The following is a 23856-nucleotide window of genomic DNA, read 5'->3' as shown; positions in this document are numbered from 1 at the left end:
GGGGGAGGGTTGGGGTGCCACACCCTGTCACACACAGAGCAGGGGGGATCAGGGGGTTGGTGCGCCGCACCCTGTCAAACACAGAGCCACAGGTTGATCAGGGGGTTGGGGAGCTCCCCCCTGTCACACACAGAGCCACAGGGCGATCAGGGGATTGGGGAGCTCCCCCCTATCAGGCACAGAGCAGGGCTGATCAGGGGGTTGGTGTGCCGCACCCTGTCAAACACAGAGCCGCAGGGCGATCAGGGGATTGGGGCGCCTTCCCCTGTCACGAACAGAGCAGGGCAGATAGGGAGGTTGTGGGCCCCGCCCCCCTGTCACACACAGAGCCGCAGGGGGATCAGGGGGGGGTTGGGCACTGCCCCCTGTTACGCTGATCCCGGGTGCCAGGAGGCATATTACCCTTTTTACTATATAGAATAGAGGCCTGGTGCATGGGTGGGGGCCGGCTGGTTTGCCCTGAAGGGTGTCCTGGATCAGGGTGGGGGTCCCCACTGGGGTGCCTGGCCAGGCTGGCTGAGGGGCTGAGGGCCGTTTTCAGGCTGGTGGGTGACTGAAGCTCCCAACTGCTTTTTTTCTTTTTTCTTTTTCTATTCTGGGCCAGCTTTAGCTCTGAGGCCTCGCTACTGAAAGCAGGTTTCTGGCCTTTACCTTCTGTATTTGATACAATGTTGCGGTCCCGCTGGCTGAAGCCCAGCTGACTGAAAGCTGGTTTCTAGGATTTTGTTTAGCTTCTATATTTGCCATATAGTTGCTTAGAGTTGCAGCTGTGAGGCCGGCAAGTCAGGCGGGGAATGTTGGAGTCCACAGTCACTGGAGCAAGCAAGCCTCCCTGTTCACTTCAGTGCATGGCTGCTGGCTGCCATCTTGGCTGACAGTTAATTTGCATATACTCACTGATTAGCCAATGGGAAGGGTAACGGTCGTACGCTAATTACCATGTTTCTCTTTTATTAGTGTAGATGATCTGGAAGCTAGGCCAAATATAAAAGATTTATGAAGTGGTAATTGTAAAGAAACCATGTAATAGCACTAAATGGCTAATCAATTGTAATTACAGGAAATAGTTAATGAATACGTAATTAAAACGGCATCATGTATCTTTTGATTATAATTATTAAGGTACATGAATAAGCAGTATTTCTCAGATTTGTTGTCTTCTATGCGATTTTAGACAATATATCCAATACATCTGGTCATTGTAGAGTAATTCCTTCACATTTTTATTACAGAAGACACTGGTCTTAATTTGCATGTCAAATAGGTGATTATAATAGCATCATATTCTAGACAAGTGGGTTATTCATTCCTTCTTGCAGTTGTTCAATGATATTTTGCTACTTGTTTAATTCAACATTGAGAGTCTTTTCCTTTTATTGAGTTATGGTCTATTTTATTTAATATTTTCATTTGTTGGATTTTCAGTCTAGCTCTTTTATTAGGTCTTTACAGAAGATATAAAACTAGAAAAATTACAAGGAGTGCCTACTGTGTGCAAACAAAACATTCCCAGTCCAAATATGACTCTGACATGAAATCATAAACATTTGCAAAGATAATTTGTAACTGGCACCTCTGCTTCTTGCATAGCATTCAAGTAGGGCCTCCTTGGTCTTTTCAAAACTGGACTCTGCCAGCTGCAGTGCACTGATTTTAATTTAGAAGAAAAGCTGCTACTTGTTTGGAAATCACTGTTTTTTTGTTTGTTTGTTTTTGCTTTTAAAAAAAATACCCCCAGAGAAAAAAGTTGAGACCTAATCAGAACAGCTCCAATAAAAGATTTTCTACTACATTTGACCAAGAACTGTAACTCTGAGAATAACTGAATTTGGGTAGCCTGGACACATCGAACCCTAGAACTTTTTTTTTACATTGACGCAATATATATATAACATAAAATTTGCCATTTTAACAATTTTTAGGTATACAAGTCAGTGGCATTAAGTACAACCATGACCACTAATTATTTTCAAAATTTATCCTTCCATTAAGAAACTCTGTGCCTAATACTTTTGTAATTATCTGGTTATTTAACAGGATAGGAGTAAAGGAGGACTAGATAATATAGGCATGCCATTTATACAGCTTTGCTAATTTAACACTCTCCAAGTCTGTTCCTGCTGATTGACAGGGAAGGGACTGGACAAAGGCAGTTTGGACGTATGCCCAGTAAGGTCTGAGTGATGTGAGAAGGTGTCTACCTGTCTGTCAGTCACACCTTGAAGCTAGAATAGGCATGGCCACTGCAAGGGCGCAAAACCTGAACATGTAAACTTCTGAACAAAGGAAGTACCCTCTCTCTCACACACAGGGCTCTTGGCTCTTGCCTCTCCTGCTTGCCTGTGCCCTGTGACTCCTGCTGCAGGGGGCACGCTCCCTGCACTCTTCCATGTTGCTCATGGCCGGGGGGACCCACACAGTGGACTGATAGACTGAATTTGGACTGAGGCTGAATTGGACCCGGCTGCAACATGAAAGAAAGCGCTGAACATGGGCTCTCCTTTTGGCTCTGCTGGACTCCCAGCTGTACCTTTTTCAGGACTGGGTTAAGGGACATAGGACTTTATAACGCAAGGAATAAAACTCCACACAAATAAAGCCTTTTATCACATCTCAGTCTTCCATGGGGGCTTCTGAAAATGCTTATTTCAGTGGTACCCCAAGAAACACACTTCTACTCGTGTCTGAGAAATCAGGCCCATTAATTCCTCCAGCAGCAAAACCATTAAGCAAAACTCATATTCCACCCTCCTCAATCCCTAGTAGCACTAATTTACTTTCTCTTCCCAAGAATTTGCCGTTTCTAGATATTTTATATAAGTGGAATCATAGAATATTTGTCCTTTGTATTTGGCTTACTTCTATTTAAAATAATGTTTTCCAGGTTCATCCAGGTTGTAGCATAAATCAGGACTTCACTCTTCTTTATGGCCGAATAATACAGTGTGACAAAAGTAGGTTTACAGTTGTTCATATGGAAAACAATGCAATAATTAATACCTAATAATATGAGAATAAACTCTGTTTTGCATATTCAACTATAAACCTATTATTGATCCAGACTGTATATTGTATATATATGCCACATTTTGTTTATTCATTCAACTATTGATAGACACTTGTATTGTTTCCACCCTTTGACTACTATTAATAATGTATGAACAATGGCATACAAGTATCTGTTTGAGCTCTTGTTTTCCATTTTTTTGGGTATTTACCTACAAGTGAAATTGCCGGCATAGATAATTCTACGTTTGTATTTTGAAGGAATTGCCAAACTGTTAAACTATTTCTACAGAAGTTGCATCATTTTACATTTCCCCAGCCATGCATAGGGAATGGGGGAGGTTCTAATTTCTCCACATCCTTACCAATACTTGGGTGTGAAGTAGTACCTTACTGTGGTTTTGGTTTGCATTTCCCTAATGTTAGGTATATTTTCATGTGCTTGTTGGTCATTTATGTATCATCTTCAAAGAAATGTCTAAAATGTCTAAATATATGCCCATTTAAAATTTGTTGTCTTTCTGTTGTTGAGTTGTAGGAGTTGTAAATAGATATATAACTGATCTTTGTGTGTTGATGTCATATTCTGATATCAGATATATGATTTACAAATATTCTCTCCCATTTTGTGGGTGACAAGGATTGCTGGCTACCACCAGAGGATGGGAACAGCCTATGAGAGATTCCACCCAGAGTCGCAGAGGGAGCATGGTTCTACTGACATCTTGATTTCAGACTTGTAGCCTACAGAACTATGAGAGAATAAATTTCTGTTGTTTTAAGCTACCCAGTTGGTGTTACCTTTTACCATAGTCCTGAGAAATGAACACATGTTCCAACTTTGATATCTTTTATTTCTTTTTCTTACCTAATTGCTCTGGCTAGGATTAACAGCAATCCTTTCAAACTCTTGCAACACACTTAAGAGGTGGAATGACTTCCTCATGCTATGAGGCCAGCATAATACTTATTATTATACCAAAGCCAGACGCAGACCCAACAAGGCTTCAGATAAGTACCCCCAGTATATACTGATGCAAAAATCCTCAACAATATACTAGCAATCTAAATTTAAGAGCATAATAAAAGGATTATATACCACAACTAAGTGGGATTTATGCTAGGAATGCAAGGATAGTTAAACATATGAAAATCAATCAATATAGTATACCACATTCATAGAAAGAAGAGGAAAACTCACAATCATCTCAGTTGATGCAGAAAAGGCATTTGAAAAAATTCAACACCACTTCTTGATCAAAATATTCAATAAACCAACACGAGGAAAAAAATTTCTACAAAATGATTATAGCTACATATGAAAAAGTCCAACTAACAATACTCAATGGTGAAAAGCTGAAAGCTTTTCCCCTAAGGTCAGGAAGAAGACAAGAAGGCCTGCTTTTGCAACTTTTACTCAACAGAGTACAGTTCCTACTTGCTAATCTTCCACAGAGGAACAGGATAGATCTGCCTATTCTGCCATTTTGCTGGTGTTACTCCCAAACGCTAGAACTTTTATACTATCATCATCTGTAAAACTGTACTTAAAATTCAGATATATGCAAATAATAGCACTGGAAAATAAAATTAATCATTAGCTAACAAATCACATCACAATAATTTAGATACCATGGCTTTAGTTCTAAATTAAAAGATGTTTTCATTTACTTAAAATTGCACATTAATCATTAGTTATACTGTGTTTCTCTCAGTATGTTTAGATTGTTCCCTGTCAGACTCTAGATATATAAAAGAGAGGTGAGAGATTCATGATTTTTTACTAATCATCAATGAAACTTGAAGGATGACTTTCATTTAGTGTCAAAATTCAATATTACCATTAGCCTTGTATTTGTGAGACAAAAATGGCCTATGTCCAAAAGTATTAAAGTTCTCATCTGACTACATTTCCAGTGTTCACATTTCTGTTTATTCAGACATAAAGGAATGCACATATTAGAGGGGAATATTGTATCTCCACTGCTAATTCCTTTGAGGTAGAAAATTTTCTAAGTATATTACTAACCCTTCTTTTTGTCTATTTGCTCTGGGAAGTGGAGTGATGGGTAAATCTGGGAAGGCTCAGTCCTGCCCTTCTTTCTCTTGGGAATGAGCTGCCTGCAGGGAGAAAAACACCTCTTCGACTTTCCCAGGAGCAGATTCTCCCCTCCCTTTAGAAAAAGGGCTGTCCTGGTTTAGTGTTGCCTACATCTAGATGTATTCTGTAATTCTGGAGGCTTTGTGAGCAGGCCCATTTGGCTCTCATATTAAACTATATTCTCCAACTTGCCTTTTATAAAGGTTTTTTTTTTTGATTACTATCCAAAGTTAAATCTCCTCTGTCACCATATATTTGACCCCCTTTACCCTTTACTACCACAATGTAACAGACAGATGACATATTATAGAATTGTACACATGAAACCTATATAATTTTATTAACCAATGTCACCCCAATACATTTAATAAAAAATGAAGGTGGTATCTTTGACCTTCACATTCTTTGTTTTATTTTTTAGTTTGTTTAGAGCATAGTGGGGAGAGGGAAGTCGTTTTGTTTCACTTACTCCTCCTATCTAAAGTTGGTATCCTTCCTGAATTCTCTATCATCACAAAGCTTTGAGCCTATAGTAAACAAAGCTGAAAATCCAACAAAGTCCACCAAGAGCTTTCTGAATCTTTAATCAAGCTCCTATGTTTTTCTCCAATCAAAGGAATTAAGGCTACTTCTTTGCAATTTCAGAAAGTTTTTTCTTTTTTTTTTAAAATATATTTTATTGATTTTTTACAGAGAGGAAGGGAGAGAGATAGATAGTTAGAAACATCGATGGGAGAGAAACATCGATCAGCTGCCTCCTGCACATCTCCCACTGGGGATGTGCCTGCAACCCAGGTACATGCCCTTGACCGGAATCGAACCTGGGACCTTTCAGTCCACAGGCCGACCCTCTATCCACTGAGCCAAACCGGTTTTGGCAGAAAGTTTTTTCTTTAAAGAACACCTTAGGCTATTAGGTTATCATTTGGATCTTTCTAAACTTACTATTGAACCTGATGTTGCACACTGAGGAAGAAAGCTTGAATCCTTTTACTGGGAAAAGGCTGACAAACTCTTCTATGTAAGAATATAGGTAGATCTTCAAAGTTCATTTGATATGTAATCTACTCCTGAAGAAATAAACTTTTAGACAATCTTTTCTACTAGGCAGGTAAAAACTTATTCTGCACACATGACATTTCTGAGTACACTTACCTCTGCTGTGTACTTGGCAGAATTCCCCACGATGACAATGACCTTTCCTTTGAAGCTTTGGAGCATAGCGGTGTGAGGGCCCTGGGTAAGTTCCCCTTCCGCGGTGAATGCAGTGCTGAATGGAATGTTGATGCTGCCTGAAATGTGACCCCGAATAAAACTGAGAAGGGAAGTTTAAGGAAAACACTTATTTGTGTGCAGACTTGAGAGAGAGAGAGAGAGAGAGAGAGAGAGAGGTAATTGATTCCCAGAAGATAGTACCATAAAAATCAAACACAGAGACCAGACTTGAAAATTCCTGGAGTGGACAAAACCGGTTTAGTCATACGAGTAAAGTTTAATTTAGCTTAATTTCCAAGACAAGCGAGGCTGACTTGACCTGGTTCACATCTTGCCTATGCCTCTGAAAATCATAAGTGAAACTCAATTTGTTCCCCCAAATTGATAGGAAGTAACTGCTAACCAATTCCCTTTCATTTAAGAAAATTCGAATACTGTGACCAATAAACAGTCATTGCCTCCACACTGTATAAGCTGCATTATGACACTGCCTCTGAGCCTTATTTGATGTTTTGGTTTGAGTGTTCTTGGTTTGCAAATTGTCTCTTTGGTGTGTGCACAATAAACTGTTACTAATTACTACTTTGGTGATTCATTGGCTTTATTTATGAATTTTTGACAGTTCTAAACATCTTCCATGCTCATATGAGTACTTTATCTAAATGAAATAAGGCATCTCTAAGGGAAAAAAAAGTTAAATGTGAAAATGTAATGGAAAAGGAAAGGAAGATGACTGGCCAAAGATGTAAAGAATTTCCTGACTAAATGAAGCATTGTGAAAGTGGTCCGGATGCAGCAAATCAATGGCAATTGCATGGGCCACATAATAATCATGCCTTTAAGTTCATTACTACTACTATGATTACTCCTAAGCTCTGAAAGTAATATAGCCAAGCAGACATTCCTAGATATAATTTGATACTGCAAAAGTCTATCTCCTTTGGGTAAGCGATTGCTAAATGGGACTCTATTTAGAATTGTTAAGGTCAACAGCACTGGTTGGAAACAGTTCTGTTGTTGGTTTATTTCTCAAGTAAATTTAGCCGACATTACCACTCTTCAATTTTATGGTCTCTAAAGGGACTGATGCTTATTATATTTGCACTTTGGCAGGGTTCTGATGGTTTCATTGACTATAAATTTTATTTTTGGAATGAAAAGCGTCTATTAGCTTAAAATATTTAGAAATACCTTAAGATCTTAAAGAAAAATATATGCCCTCCTCAGTAAGTAAAAAGTACAATTAAAAAAGTACAACTAAAAGATGATTATTTATATAGAGTCTATAGAGAAAGACATTCTTAAATATTATTATCTGTTGAATAACTATTCACATAAATAAAACAACTGTAAAAACAGGTCTAAAGGAGATATATATGATGCTTTGGTAGAATATGTCCATTTGGAGAGGACAGGGTAAGTTTTCACTGAGAAAGTAAGTGATGGCTGAGTTAAAATTTGAAGAATTAATAAAAGTTATTTAGGTAAAGAAATGGAATGGAGACAGAAGAAATTTGAGGCTCTTATTCTCAAGAAAGATGGTGCACACTGACCACATACTTTACATTAAAAATATTTTAGTCAGCTGCTTCTTCCTCATTTTTCCTTTAAAGAACATTTGGCATTAATAAAGACCTATTAAAAAGTTCTGAAAATGAAAGATAGAACATTAGTATCTCATTGTTTAGAGTCTTCTAGAAAGGACAAAGAATTCATGATCATTGGCAGATCTTCCTTGGTTTTTATCAGTACTACTCTCTCAAACATTTACAATTATCCAATGTTCTCAATTTCAGTTTTCATGACCAGTAATAACTTTTTTCTCAGCATGTCATTAGTCTGATAGCACTTTTATTGTCAGTAAGAACATACCTTAAAATGAAAATTTTTGATAACACAAAGAACCTAATGACTCAAATATTATTTGCAAATGTATATACATCTACCAAACTGAATCAGTTGCTAGATATTTATCAAAAAGCCTTTAGCCCTTATCAACCATGAACACTTTTTTTTTTAAAAGTGTTTTTATAGTAGCAAAAGCAATACAAACCTATCTTGGTCAAATACTATAGCAGACATGTTTGAGTTGCCTGCCCACCCCCCATTCTCTTGCTGAAAGGGCCTCAACTACTGACACTGATGAAAGGGTGAGCCCTCAGCTGTCATGTTTGTATCAGATGATCCTCCCACAATCATAACTGACAGCATAGTAGGGAGAGAGAAGTGAAGAGTTATCTGATGCAGGCTGAGCCAATCAGGTTCTCTCCTTTGAAAATCAGAAATAAAGATAAAATACAATGCTCAGACTATACTAAGCTTTATAAGCTAATGTCACATTTGAGTGTCTTCTATACACAATTTGTTCAGCAACATTTTAGAAAATTGGTGACTATGGAATAATCTACTTATACAAAAACCCTGGATGTAACATCACATCCCAAAGCTCGACCAACCGGAAGGAAGTCAGTCCTGCAGGGGTCGTCTTGGAAACGGCTTCACCCTCCCCGAGCTGTTTCCTGGAGGGCGAGGTTTCAGGCAGAAACCCACTCTCAGGGCGAGGTTTCAGGCAGGAACCCACTCTCAGGGTGAGGTTTCAGGCAGGAACCCGCCCTCAGAGCAGAGCGTGGAAGTACTGAGTCCTGGGTTGCCTTGCCAAGGGCTGCGCCCTCCCTGAGCTGTTTCCCGCGAGGCCTGAGGGAAGAACCCACCCTCGGAGCGCCAGGAGTGCCCAGCAGCAGTCAGTTCTGGGTTGCTGAGGTGGAGACCACAGCATGGTAGAACTCTGGGTCTGGCCCAATAGGGGGCGTGGCCGGCCTTCAAACCAGACCCTGACAAGAGGGAGGAGGCAGCCCCATTCCTCACAGAATCTGCTGTTGGATAGCTTGCTGTCAGTGGCCTACCAGCCAGGAACCCCATTCACCTGCACCCCAGACACTGACAGGAGGGAGGCGGGAGTCCTATTCCTCATGTAATCGACAGATGGCCAGCTTGCTGTCAGGGGCCTGGCAGCTAGGAATCCTATTCACCTGCATATCTGTATAAAGTTTTAATACATTATATTAGAGGTCGTGGTGGTACTGTTTTACCCACAGTGTCTACAGGAATTGCTACAAATTTACTTCTCAGTGGAAGCACCTTTCATTCCCAATATAAATTACCCATTCCGTTAAATGAAATTTCCATTTCTAGACTCAATATAAAGAGTGAAGTTGCTAAAACTATTAAAAAGGTCCAACTTCTCATTATTGATGAATGCACCATGGCATCCAGTCATACTATGAATGCCATAGACAGATTACTAAGAGAAATTATGAGTCTGAATGTTGTATTTGGTGGGAAAGTTATCCTTCTTGGAGGGGATTTTCAACAATGTCTCAGTATTGTACCACATGCTATGTGATAGGCCATAGTACAAACGAGTTTAAAGTACTGCAATGTTTGGGGATGTTTCAGAAAGTTGTCTCTTACAACAAATATGAGATCAGAGGATTCTGCTTATAGTGGATGGTTAGTAAAACTTGGAGATGGCAAACTTGATAAGTTTTCATTTAGGAATGGATATTACTGAAATCCCCTGTGAAATGATTTGTAATGGATCTATTATTGAAGCTACCTTTGGAAGTACTATATCTATAAATAATATTAAAAATATATCTAAATGTGCAATTCTTTGTCCAAAAAAATGAGCATGTTCAAAAATTAAATGAAGAAATTTTGGATATACTTGATGGAGATTTTTACACATATTTGAGTGATGATTCCATTGATTCCACAGATGATGTTGAAAAGGAAAATTTTCCCATAGAATTTCTTAATAGTATTACTCCTTCAGGAATGCCGTGTCATAAATTAAAATTGAAAGTGGGTGCAATCATCATGCTATTGAGAAATCTCAATAGTAAATGGAGTCTTTGTAATGGTACCAGATTTATTATCAAAAGATTACGACCTAACATTATCGAAGCTGAAGTATTAACAAGATCTGCAGAGGGAGAGGCTGTTCTGATTCCAAGAATTAATTTGTCCCCATCTGACACTGGCCTCCCATTTAAATTGATTCGATGACGGTTTCCGGTGATGCCAGCATTTGTGATGACTATTAATAAATCACAAGGACAAACTCTAGACAGAGTAGGCATATTCCTACCTAAACCCGTTTTCGCACATGGTCAGTTATATGTTGCTTTCTCTCGAGTTTGAAGAGCATGTGAAGTTACAGTTAAAGTTCTAAGTACTTCATCACAAGGGAAATTAGTCAAGCACTCTGAAAGTGTTTTCACTCTTAATGTGGTGTACAGAGAGATATTAGAATAAGTTGAATCACTTTATCAGTCATTGCATCACTGTTGTTTTCATATCATGTTTTTGTTGTTTTCATATCATGTTTTTGTCATTTTTTATCATGCCTTTGTTGTTGTTATATCCTTTTGTTACTGTTTATTTATTAATAAATTTATATATTATTTTCATATACATTTTACTAATTTCCTTTCATCTCCCACACTTCTATTATAGAGAAAGGGCAAATAGCAATATTAAAATATCTCCGGTAATTAATTCCCTTTTAATGTGCACGAATTTCATGCACCGGGCTACTAGTAGTAGCTATAAAAACATCTGGTTATTATAGCAGTCATCTGGTCAGGTGTTTTAGAATAGAGCTGTTTACTACTCTGATAGCACTCTGTGATCGGCAAACATTTTTCTCTGGTAACTGGTGACTTTATCCTGTTGTAGTAAGCTGTTTCCTTCCCCCAAAACATACCACTCTGCTCAACATTCCATTTGGCAGACATTACCAAAGCATTCAAGAGTGTGCTTATAACAAAGATGCATTTTCACATTAAACAAAATTTGGTAACCCAATATACAACGAAACCAGAAAAAGTAATTAGATTTTTTTACAACTAATTATTAGAACAGTATTAACAGGTAAGGATGATGGGCACTGTTTTCTCAGTTTCTGAAACATGAAGATTTTTCTGTATTCCTAAGTCAGTCTCCAAAACAATACTGCCAATACATGCACTATACTTTAATCAAGCAGATAGAATAAATAGCAGTTTTAAAAATAATACAGGTATATTGTTTATAGAATGGCTAATAAAGAATTTACCAGAAAGTTCCTTTACTTTACAAAAATATTTTAAGATTCCTTTAACATATTTGATGGCTCAAAATTGAACACAGAAAGCATCTTATGTTTTTCTAAATCCTAAAAGAACACAGCATTTTTGTTGCGTACCACACTTAGTGACATTATATCTCTCTATCCAGAGCATACCAGCATTTCACCAGACCACTTATGAAGGTATCACACCTTTATATTAACTTGTTTGTTGCCATGTTAACTAATTATAATTAGTTAAACAGAGCCAGCCCGAAGTAAAGGCTACACCTTTAGAATATCAATAGATACAAGGGAATATGGAATTAAACCCATGCCTTTCTCATATATAATGTAACTAAACAGCATTAATTGATGTAAAAGTTACATCTTTAGATAGCATCATTTTTCCTTGCTAAATCTATTGCTGCTTTCTTTGAATGCCATCACCGTCTCCCATATCAGTCTAAAACTTCATTTTTGACATCTTGCCAGTGGCAACATCTAACATCCTGTTGCACTAATAAATCCCATCCTCCTGTCTCTCTATTCCCATTACCACTTACTTGCCTATTTCAGACACTCATTATCTTGAGCTTAGACTATTACATCAGATTTCTGTTTTTCCCCCAACTCTCATTTTGCCACTTGGAAATCCGTTTTATTGGATTAAAAATTAAAAAACAAAGTTCTGATGATCACCCCTGTTGAACAACCTTCCCTGGAGACCTAAAAAACAAAGCTCAGATTTCTCAGTTCAGCCCTCATGAATAGGACCTAACTACTTCAGTTCCCACCAAACTGAATCACATACTGTTTCCAGTATATGTCTGACCAAGCTCCTATAGTTTTCTCTTCCTAAATGCCTTTTTCCTTATTTCTGAGTGTTCAAATATTAATCATTCTTTAGGATTCCTTCATGAAAGTTTCTCTACCCACAGTGTCTATATACCTCTCATGACATTATTTAGATCTTGTCTAAAACATACTAATGTACATGGCTTCCATCAAGACTTAAAACAATTTATAGGATCTATTTTTATCACATCTATGAAACTCTTACAATGCTGAATATAGTGCCTAGAACATACTAGTATCTTACATATCTACTGAGTAACTAAGTTTCAGAATTGTGCCAAACCTAGAATGTGTCAGTGGCAAATATGTTAAATGCCTCCGGTCCCTCCTAGCTATTGGCACCACTACCTATCAATACTTGAAGTGCCATGATAAATAATTCTCCTTTGTCAATACACAGGATAAGAAAGGGAAAGAAACAGCAACAAAAATTATCTCTCTGGATTTTCTCCAGCATAGGTACTAACCCAAAGGGCCCAATACAATTGGTTTATTTTAGGGTACATCTAGAATCCTCACTCTTTGTGCTGTGAATATGAAGGGATGTTTATGTACATCCAATCTCTGGGCGATTCCATTCTTCTAGTTTTGCCTGGACAGGACCTCCTCTCTCATCCTTCCTCCACTTACCTGGTCAAATTCTTTAATACTTTCTTATAGCCTTTGGAATACAATCCAAACTTTTTATGCAACATTCTCCAGGAAGCTGCCTTTGCCTACTCTGGTCGCATTTCCCATCCTCATATATTCCAACCACGCACATCCAGAGTACTTGTAATTCACTGAATGTGTCCTTCTCACACCCTGTGCACCCAGACAGTATGTGTTTTTAGTCTGAAATGTCCTCTCTCTTCACCAATGGGAAGACCTACCTCAGGCACCATCTGGCTTAGGTGATCATCCTTATATTCCCATGGCCTTCTGGGTATGCCTCAGACATAGACATTTCAGGCTGTATTATAATTATCTATTTAATGTGTCTGTCTTAGTCACAAGACTGTGAGTTCCTAGTGGACCGGGGTTCTCCATTGCTGGGCAAAGTAGTCCTCAAACAGGATTAACTGGCTGAGTAAATGAGACTGCATGGCACTCAGGACTTGGGTCTCGGAGCAAACAGGAGCTCATCAACAATAAATGGACCTCTCACAATTAATGATTAATCCAGATAGAGGAGACATTCCTCAGGAGTGGCTACCACGTACCCCCACATACACCAGATCCATTCAGATAAGGGTAGTCTGAACCTCCACCCAAATGGGATGAAAAAAAAATCTCACAAAACCTCATTATCACCTACCCTGCTCTGCACACAAGTATCTCTTAATTGTTGTGAAGAAATTTAAAAAACTTAATTATTTAGGGCACAGAGGCAAGAATAATGCTAACATGCCTAAGAATAAAAAACATGGTATAATAATGAAAGCAACTAAGTTTATGTGTTTTTCAAATTAAAAAATGTAAAACTGAACTTGTCTTCCCTTCGCTTTCAATATTTAAAAAAAGGTAAAAAGTTTACAAATAAAACTGCAAAAACAGCCTTGACATCAAGCAAATGAGAATAACATCCCTTCAAAGTACTTCTGTTTACAGATACCACCAGTTGGACCACGTCTGTTTACGTGACTAACACGACTCTTAATATGAACTCCAAGAATTTTGTAACTCAAACTATTTACAACTATTGAAGAAAACAAATTTGGCTAGTGTATTATCTTTGATGCTAGTAACATTACTTATGGAATGTATGCCACTACATGACAAACATTTTCTATTGCCTCTTTAAAATCTGAAATTACATAATTTTTTTTTCTGAAATCCCAATAATGTATTGGAGAACAGACATAACGGACTTTACTGTTATCTAAATTGACATTTTATATTTTTTCCTTATAAAAACAAAAATAAAATATGATTTCCACAAAAATTTCGCTGTTTAGCCTCCTTGTTATAAGCTGTTCAGCTCTCATATTAAGGACTTACACCAGATAATCTGTAGGGTTGATTCTTATTCTACATTTGGGATTATGCCTTTATTGTCAGGTGGGTGAAGCCATCTCCATGTCCTCTAGCCTTCCTTTTCTGAACTCCCCACCCTCACTCGCTCCCACCAAGTTTAGTGGCAGTTTCCTTAGATTGTTAATTCACTTCTCCTCACCTACAATCATAAAACAGGTAACAGATTAAAATATTTCCTCTTGCAGGATATTTGTAAGTTAATTGAGAATATTTAAAATACAAGGTAAATGCCTGAAGCTTTAACAGACTTTCAGTTGAGGAGGTTCAGGACAAGCTACTCTCAAAGATAGCATCTTGGCCTATGGAATTTTTTAAACTGAAGAAATTTGAGAAACAACATGTGCAGAAAGGACTTTCTGTCTTTCCCCGAATCAGGTTATAAAACCTGCACTGAGAAATGCCCTCCCTATCCCAGAGAAAATCTCACAAGAGTTCTATTTGCATAAATTATTTTAATTACTTTAATAATAGCCTTTAAAATGAAAATAAGGTACTACACTATGATGCTATGTTGTTTGATAATTTTATAAAAAACATAAGCTAAAAAACTGAAGGTATTTTAAGCCTTTGAAGTAACAAATAAGAACTTATAGACCAGGGGTCCCTGACCAGTCAAATGGAAATTAATGCTTGTTTGGGAGTCAGTGCACTCTTCCAGTATCCCCGAAGCCTGAACAATCAGGGACATGAACATTTATACTCTCACCATATTCAGGGACCTCACAGTTTAGGGAAAATAGAAAGTAGTAACTTTTCACAAAGAGGTAGGGATATATCATTTGATTTAGTGGCCTCTCAAATTGTATTTTCAGTAATCAAAGACTCTACGAATTGCTTCAGAAGTTCTGCAAATGTATGGTTTTAATTTCATTTTAAAACTGTGATTAAAAATATGCACATGAAAATTTATATGGCAATTTTAGCATATGAGAAAATCCACTAACCTGCTAACTCTCACATATTATCCTCATTTATAGTTAGGAAATGCTATGAATGTTAACTTATGAAGAATCCTACATAATAAAAGCCTAATATGCTAAGTGTGTGGTCATCCGTTCAACCAATCAAAGCGTAATATGTTAATGATATGCTAAGGCTGCTCAACTGCTTGCTATGACTTGCACTGACCACTAGGGGGAAGACAGTTGACTGGTCGACAAGTTGCTATGACGTGCACTGACCATCAGGGGCAGACGCTCCAACCGGTAGGTTAGCTTGCTGCTGGGGTCCTGACGATAGGGACTAAGTGAGACGGCTGGACATGCCCTGGAGCCCTCACGATCCCTCCCTGGCTGGCCAACCTCCTGCATCCCTCCCAAGCCCTGATCATGCACCGAGCCTCTAGTATTAATTATAAAAGTCTTCATTTATATTTTATATATTGAGTTTCAAAGAAAAACTTTATTTTAAAAGGGAGTTGCTCTGTTCAAAAACAAATTTGAAAATCTAATAGATGATGAAAAAATTAGGATAAAGATTGAACTGTTACTATTTTGTACTCATTTATACTTTAATGCCAAGCAAAATTACCAGAAATTATGGTACATTTAATGTCAGTGAAAAATATGTTCTCTATAAGTCAATATTTTGAAGATTATAATAAATTTAATGATGAGCTCTGGCAAACCCTCTCTAGCCTACGAGTTAGACCAGGTAAATACTTCTCATCTTTGCTGAAATTTTAGCCAGCGTAGGAAGGATTCAAATCCCCCAAGAACAATACACACTAGAGAAACACAAAAACTAATAAAATATCCCAACATTCTGGTTTTGTTTGGAAAGCATTTTCGGGCCTCTGGTATGTAATATTATCTTATAAAACATTATGCAACTCTACTATGGCATCCGGCTTGAGAGTTACTTAGCTATTTGAATTCAGAGGAATCCCAGATATGTTCATTGTTTTTACCACATGCCCTGTAAATGTAAAAGAATCAATATGAATAAGGCAGGACCACCCTCCAAAACCGCATGTACAAAGGATACTCTTCACTATTCCGGATGTCAACCACCAGGAGCTTCGGTTTACTGGACTTGGTCTTCTTGGTGGGTGTTTTGAAGTGGCCTGTCACTGTGAGCTCACACAAGTCAATCAGGTCCTCTGCTGAAATCCGGGGAGAAACTTCTGACTTTAGGTCATTTAATGGGATGGATTCTCTTGACTAAAAGAAACATACAAATAACACAAATATTGAGAATATTATAGAGACAAAGTGTAGCCAGTAAGAATATCTTCAGGCTCTTGATATCAATCACTATAAGCACACAGGAGAACAAGAAACAATCTCCCAGTCTACTGTGTAACCATTAAAAAAGTAATGTCTGCATTTTTAATCACTACACCAAACTTCTTGTAAAATCAACAATCTTTCTATCCATTAAAAAACTAGAAAATATAATAAAATAAAACATCTCAATAATAACAGCAATAGAAAGGCTCAAATATGAATAAATACCAACAAGAAACATAAAAGAAAGCTATAAAATAAACAATATGTTTAATTTCCCTACTTATACATACATTTAATTCAAACACAACATATATACCAAAATGATTTCTCTCCAGGAGAGTAAGAAAAGACATTCTATAATTCATGTAAAAACATAGTGCCAAATGTATAATCTTATTCTAATAGCCTCATAGTACTAGAAAGGAAATGAAATGAAATGAATATAAATGAAAAAAGAATTCAGAAATGAATATAAATACATGTGGGAATCTAATTTATCATAAGGGGTATTTGGATTTAATGGGAACCATTTAGTTTATTAAAGAAAATGAACATATTAATCTTAAACTAATTCAAATATCTATTTGATAAGTATAAAGCTTAAAATCTATCAATTAAGTCAAGTCTGTAGGACTCTATTTGACTCCTGTTTGCTCAGTGTTTGCTTTAATTAATTTCTGTAGGACTTCTGAACAATAAACTATAATTCATACTGATGTATTTTGGAGTAATTCCAGTTTAGCAAGGTTTTTTTTTAAATTAGTAATAACTTTTCTTTTTTTTAGCAAGGTTTTTCATTTGCCCTTTTTGACTTTGGGGGAAAGGAAAAAAGAAATAACCTCTAGCAATGATTCTCTGGAAGACGTGAGATTGTTGCAGATAAAAGCTATCTTTTTTTTTCATGATATACCTTTATTTGTTAAATCCTGTGTTGGCACCTGTACAAATCAGGTTAACAAAATGAATTTTTAGTAGCAGGTTTATTTCTCATATAACATGGCTTGTTTATTTAGTTTGCATATGTTATAGCATATCCTGGGAGAAGGGCTGGAATAAACAGGACATTTATACCCTGGGATTGTAAAAGTCATTGCCATGACTCCTGAATATAACAACTATGTCTGTTGTCGCTAGCCTTTCTGCAGAATTGTGCCAGAATCCATTTCTTTCTAAATGCTATGGAATGTCATTGACACATGAAAGGACAGCCTTGTACTTTGAGGCTGCATAAGGCAGATCACAGTGCAAGACCCAGATATACATTAGAAGTTGAAATTATCCTATCTGTGCCCATGGCTCTTCATGAAGAAAATATATTTTATAAACTTACTGTGGAAAAACATTGCTACAGAAGCTATCTCAAATCAATAATGAATTAAATCAGCTGCAAAGGAATAAAAAAACTGTCACAACATAACCTTCCTAGAAACTGCTATGTGGATATGCTAATGCTGATTCAAAGCATCCTCTGATGTCTGTAGGAAGTGTGAGCTGCCCTCTTAGATCAGTTCAGCTACTAGCTTGGGCCAATCCTAAATAGGATATTCTACCAAATACGACAGTTGTTATTTTAACCAAAGATGATAATAATATTTATTTTCTTTTGTGTTTCCCATCAAGAACTTCACCCCCAACATCCTCCTACCAAAAACTTCTAAACATTTCTCTTTTCTTCCCAGGATACCCACCTCCCCTGCAAAAAATCATCAATACAACACTCTAGAAATCTAGTGCTCGTTTAGTCACAATTCAATTTTTGTCCGGCTCTGGGCATTTTTATCTTCTCATTTCACTTGCTATTTATAGGGCACTGCTCCATTCAGAACAGACTTGTGCACAACTGAAATGTCCACATTCAGAAAAGTGGCACTTAGTAATTTGATGAGTAGGATGAGAAGACCCAGAGATTTCTACAATTCAGAGGAAGAAACATTTTTAATATGCAACTATGAAATACGATTTTCCAAGGTAACTACACAAAAAAAGGATAATAGTGAATGTTTAAAAATATAGTGACATGTATTTAATTTCAAGCATCGTACTGCTGCAGCTAAACAATTAGATTTTTAAATGTGAAAAGCATGAAAGGACACTAGGAAAAGTAAGGATAAAAATGCATCACAATTTAGTCTCTTTACCTAGAAGTAAAGAATGACCCTTGAGTTATTTCAGTAATTGTATTTATTTTTAACTGTTTCATTCTACAAAGGATTTGAGATTTTGGTCCAGTTTACCCATTCAAACAATCTAAAACATGTTTTTATCCCTTCCTGATATAATATTTCCACCTGCCAAATAGTTTTCTGGTATGTTGAATTACATTACACCCCAAATTGGGAACTTACATACTGTGGAAAAGGCAGTTTATATAAAATGGTAACAACTTTGCTAACTCTGGACTTGGCAGCCTCTCTTTTAAATGACATTTGGAACTGGAGAATGAACATCATGGTGATCATGGGGACAAGGCTGGGCATTGATGATTTTCTTCCCATTCGTCTGAACTGAAGATCTGTTCCCAACCACCTTTCTTTAAGTACCCTCAATTAGCAAGACACTGTGAAGAGATGCAGTCCACAATTCCATACTACTATGAAAGGAAGACCTCTCTATAACTGTAAAGGCCTTAACAAATTAAATTACCAAGTGCTTCAGTAGGTGCTTAATATTTGCTGAATGAATAAAACTTAGTCAAAATTCTTTTAAAATGATGAGGAAAAAAGGAAAAGAAAAATTAAAGACTTAAAAAAAATCATTATCCTTCTCCTGCTTTTCCTTAATCCCCAGCAATATTTATCTCACGTCTTTACATTTCTTCTCTGGAGGCAAAATTGTTCATATTAAGTTTTCAGGAGGGAGAACAGTTTGTCACTTTTAATTACTGATGCTTTCCATGTTATATGACAACTGTGTTTATACTCATATGTACACATATATTAACACCCTGCACTTATTACTAAGATCACTATATTCATTCTGACTTGATTTAATAGGGTTATCTTTTACTGATTTCAAGAGAGAAATCATAAAGTGTAGTGCAGTAGGAAACAAGTTGTTTTTTTTAATAATATATTTTATTGTTTTTTTACAGAGAGGAAGGGAGAGGAATAGAGAGTTAGAAACATCGATGAGAGAGAAACATCAATCAGCTGCCTCCTGCACACCCCCTATTGGGGATGTGCCTGCAACCAAGGTACATGCCCTTGACCGGAATCAAACCCGGGACCCTTCGGTCCGCAGGCCGACGCTCTATCCACTGAGCCAAACCAGCTAGGGCGGAAACAAGTTTTTTGAGTACTGGATGAATTTCACATTCTAATTTCTTTCTACATGAATAGCTTTTGAAATACAATGTTGTAGGTCAGTTCATCTGATTGCAGAACAAGAAGGGGTGGGGAAGCCAGGAAGAGAGAGATTTAGAAGAGGGCTTGTCCTCGGTAGTAAAAACAAAAAGAGAGGGTCAGAGAGTGAGCAGGCTGCAATTGCAGAGTTGTGAAACAGGTGGTGGTTTCGGTTCAAGAAAGGAGAGTTAACTTGCCAAAAAAGGTTATATATAAATACTATAAAACAAGTAGATTAGTATACAAATATGCAAAGAATAAATACAAAAATAACAATTAACCATAAATATGAATATCTTATCATTGAGTCTTCTCCAATGAATAAACATTTCTATTTAGCTGTAAAGCCATGAGAAAATGTGTGCACATATGTTATGAATTGTGCCAGGACCTTAGCAAAAACAGAGAATCCATGAGTCAACCCTCAGAGATTGATTTAGTAGATATGGGATGTTTGTGGAGACTCAAATATGCAAGTATTACAGAACATTTTGAAGACCATCTTTCAGATACATTGTCTTATGGAAACAGAGCTAGAAGAGGCCAAGGAGGATTCTCACCCCCAGCCATCAGAGAATGTGTGGCTCTGCCAACACCTTGATTTTGAACTTTTAGCCTCCACAAGTATGAGGCAATGAAACTACTGTGGTTTTAAGGGGGGGGGGGGGAAGGTTACAATGTTATGCTAGTTGAAGTCTGAAGAACGGATTAGGGAGGAACAAGAAAGGATGCAGGAAACTGTTGTAGGAAAGACAGCAGGTAAGAGATGATGGTGAACTTGACTAAAATGATGGCATCAGAGTTAGTGGGAAATAGAGATTTATGAAAAGGGCTTTCTGATTGATTAAACATGGAAGGAGAAGCAGGAGTCAAGGATGAATTTAGAGACTGACTTGAATAAGTTGGGAAGTGATAATGGTGATTATTCATATAGGAAATTCTGAAGGAACAATGGCTTTAGGGGGAAAAGAAAATAAATTCCATTTTGGACATGTTAATTAGAGGCTGCTTGTGTTGAGTAGGCATTGGCTATATGGGTCTCCTAGAGCTAACAGGAGAAGCTACAACTGCAGCTAATAAGAGGCTCATGGCAAATGTAAGATGCGAGTCTATAGGACTGTCTAATATCTGTCTTGTGGGAGAACAGGAGGCCTGCACAGAACCTTGAGGATTACTACATATAATGATATGGAAACAGATGAAGACAGTGAAAAACATTGAGTGAAGGTAACAGAGAAGAAAGAGGAAAAGAAGATCAGGAAAAGTCATGTTTGTAAAAGAGAGAACAGTTAACTGTTCTGAAGGTTCCTAAGAGACCAAATGGGAGCACACAGTTGAAAAGAATAATTTGTGACTTTCGTCAGGGGAATGGAGAAGGTCAAATAAAAAGTGAAGTGAGCATAAGAAGAAGGTATTTTTGCCCTGGTCAGTGTGGCTTGGGCACACTGATTAGAGTGTCAGTCCATGCACAGAAAGGTCGCGGGTTCAATCCCTGGTCAAGGCACATACCTGGGTTGCAGGTTTGGTTCTGGTCCCAGTCAGGATGTGTGCAGGAGACAACAAATCTCTCTCTCTCTCTCTCTCTCTCTCTCTCTCTCTCTCTCTCTCTCTCCCTCCCTCCCTCCCTCCCTCCCTCCCTCCCCTTTGCTCTTTCACTCTCTCCCAAAAAGACAAAAATCAATGGAAAAATCCTCTGGTGAGGATTAACAACAACAACAAAATAAGGCATTGTTGTTTGTTTTTCTTGCTTGTTCATTTGTTGATTTCAGTTTTATGTTTCTTAGCTTTTTTTGACTTTTCACTTGGTATATAATCTTATTAACAAAAGTCACCCCAATAAATGAATAAAAAGAAAAAGCCAAAGCTGCAACCATGTTAATGGATAATGTTGAAGAAAAAATACTTTTTCAATAAAGTTTTTCCTAAGATAAAAAAAATAAGTTGTGCTAGAGGGTAAGATAAATACATTCTGTATGTGTGTATGTGTACACATAATAGAATAATTTAGCCATGCAAATATAAACCTTTTGTAGAATGGTGATATTCTCTATCTTTAGATTTACATGTAATTGAGACAATAATGTGATATTCTTGCAATCACTTACTCCTTCTTTAAGGATGTGAGGATATTTAGCACCAACAATTTGTCTGGAAATTTTAATGCTGCTCTCAGGATGAATAGCTAACAATAATAATTGGATAGTTTTGTAATCTCATTAGCATGAAAAATGGATGAAAATATGACAGGCTATTATAAGTAATACACAAAATGTAAATTATATGTAAATAAAACAATTGGCTAAATTATTAAACACTAAAAAATAACAAGTAGCACAAATTCTAAAAATAATAAGCCTATTTCTATTAAACTTCATTTTCCTCAATATGATGTTAATAGATATAGTTTTTCCACATAATTTTAAGCCAGCCAGTCCTTGATTCTGACAGACTACTCAACATCAGCTATTTGCTTCCTTAACTTGAGAAACAAGTTATCACTAGCTCTATCCAAGTTGGAGGAGTTCTCTTACTGACTAACAGAAATAAAACCCTGACTTAGCTTAGAGACAGATACTCTCCTCCTGCTTAGAAATTATTGTTCATAGCAATATTCCCTTTTTAACATTAGATGGACTTCAGAAATCTTGATGGTGCGTTGTCCTCTCAACTAGCCAAGTCATTTCTTGCTAAAGACTCAGCTTCCACTAACACCATTCTTCTCAGTATATGGGCTCATAATTAATTAAAATACAGAACAATAAAATCAAATTAAATTCACAGAGTTTAAGAATATGCCATTTCTCTCAGTGGATAGAGCGTCGGCCTGCGGACTGAAGGGTCCCAGGTTCGATTCCGGTCAAGGGCATGTACCTTGGTTGTGGACACATCCCCAGTAGGGAGTGTGCAGGAGGCAGCTGAATTGATGTTTCTCTCTCATCAATGTTTCTAACTCTCTATCCCTCTCCCTTTCTCTCTGTAAAAAATCAATAAAATATATATTTAAAAAAAAAAGAATATGCCATTTCTTTTGCTCATCTTTTCCCCTTTCAGCTATTTACATTGCCTCATTTTATATATGGAGTCATATATTTTTCCCCATGATATTTACAATAGAGCGGAATATATTGATGAAAGCACTAAACTCAAATAAAATGTAATAAAATTAAATACAACTTGTATATACAATATGGTGATATCAATAATAAGAAGAAAGGCTCTCTGGTAGGCTTAGACTATAAAACTCAAGAAAGGTATATTCAAAGTAAAAGATGATTACATGCATGATTAGAATAACTACATTAAGTTATTTAAAATATAACTTCAGGCCTGTATATTTAAGAACTTTATTTTACGGTGAATAATTACAACTGCCCAGCTTCTTTCAGCTCTTTAAGTACTTAATATTCAAAGTCACAAGCTGAGTGTTATCATAAAATCTTGGCCCCTGAATACTTAAAACACCAGAACATTAACAGTAGAATTCCATAGTTTTGTAAGTTCCCTCATTAGCAGAGGAAATGTGAACGATTCCAGTTAATGGGTTCTTCACCAAAGCACAGTATACACAGGAAAGAGCAAGTAAAACAAAATTAGATAAATATGCATTATTATTTTTATTTTCTATGAATCTTTTATTAGGGTGGTGTTAAGATTGCTCATGGTGATTAAAAACAAATTATTTTCTCTACATCCTCACCAGCACTAGTACACTGCTGGTCGAAATGCAGACTGGTGTAGGCACTATGGAAAACAGTATGGAGTTTCCTCAAAAAATCTATACTAATAAAAGGGTAATATGCTAATTAGACCATCTTTTCAGACAAAGCCATGGTGGCGGGGCTGAGGCAGAGGTGGTTAGGGGCGATCAGGCCAGGAGGGGAGGGCAGTTGGGGGTGATCAGGCTGGCAGGGGGGGCAGTTGGGGGAGAGCAGGGCAGCTGGGGAGGGCAGTTGGGGGCCATGAGGCCGGCCGGGAGGG

General features: G+C 37.2%; 1 protein-coding gene across 2 annotated transcripts in view; it reads right to left on the bottom strand.

Moving 5' to 3' along the window:
- Positions 1–23856, bottom strand: part of TBCK (TBC1 domain containing kinase) — a 167968-nt gene that overhangs the window by 16346 nt on the left and 127766 nt on the right. For both annotated transcript variants that reach the window (XM_006096594.3, XM_023760455.1), the window contains 2 exons: positions 16293–16468; positions 6263–6422 (listed from right to left, as the gene is read on the bottom strand). In XM_006096594.3, the coding sequence (XP_006096656.1) occupies positions 6263–6422; positions 16293–16468 (336 nt within the window). The remainder of the gene's footprint in view (positions 1–6262; positions 6423–16292; positions 16469–23856) is intronic.

The sequence above is a fragment of the Myotis lucifugus genome, unplaced genomic scaffold (assembly GCF_000147115.1).
Source record: "Myotis lucifugus unplaced genomic scaffold, Myoluc2.0 scaffold_182, whole genome shotgun sequence".
NCBI lineage: Eukaryota > Metazoa > Chordata > Mammalia > Chiroptera > Vespertilionidae > Myotis > Myotis lucifugus.
Note: the sequence above shows the minus strand (reverse complement) of the source record. Positions and strands in the feature narration are given on the sequence as shown.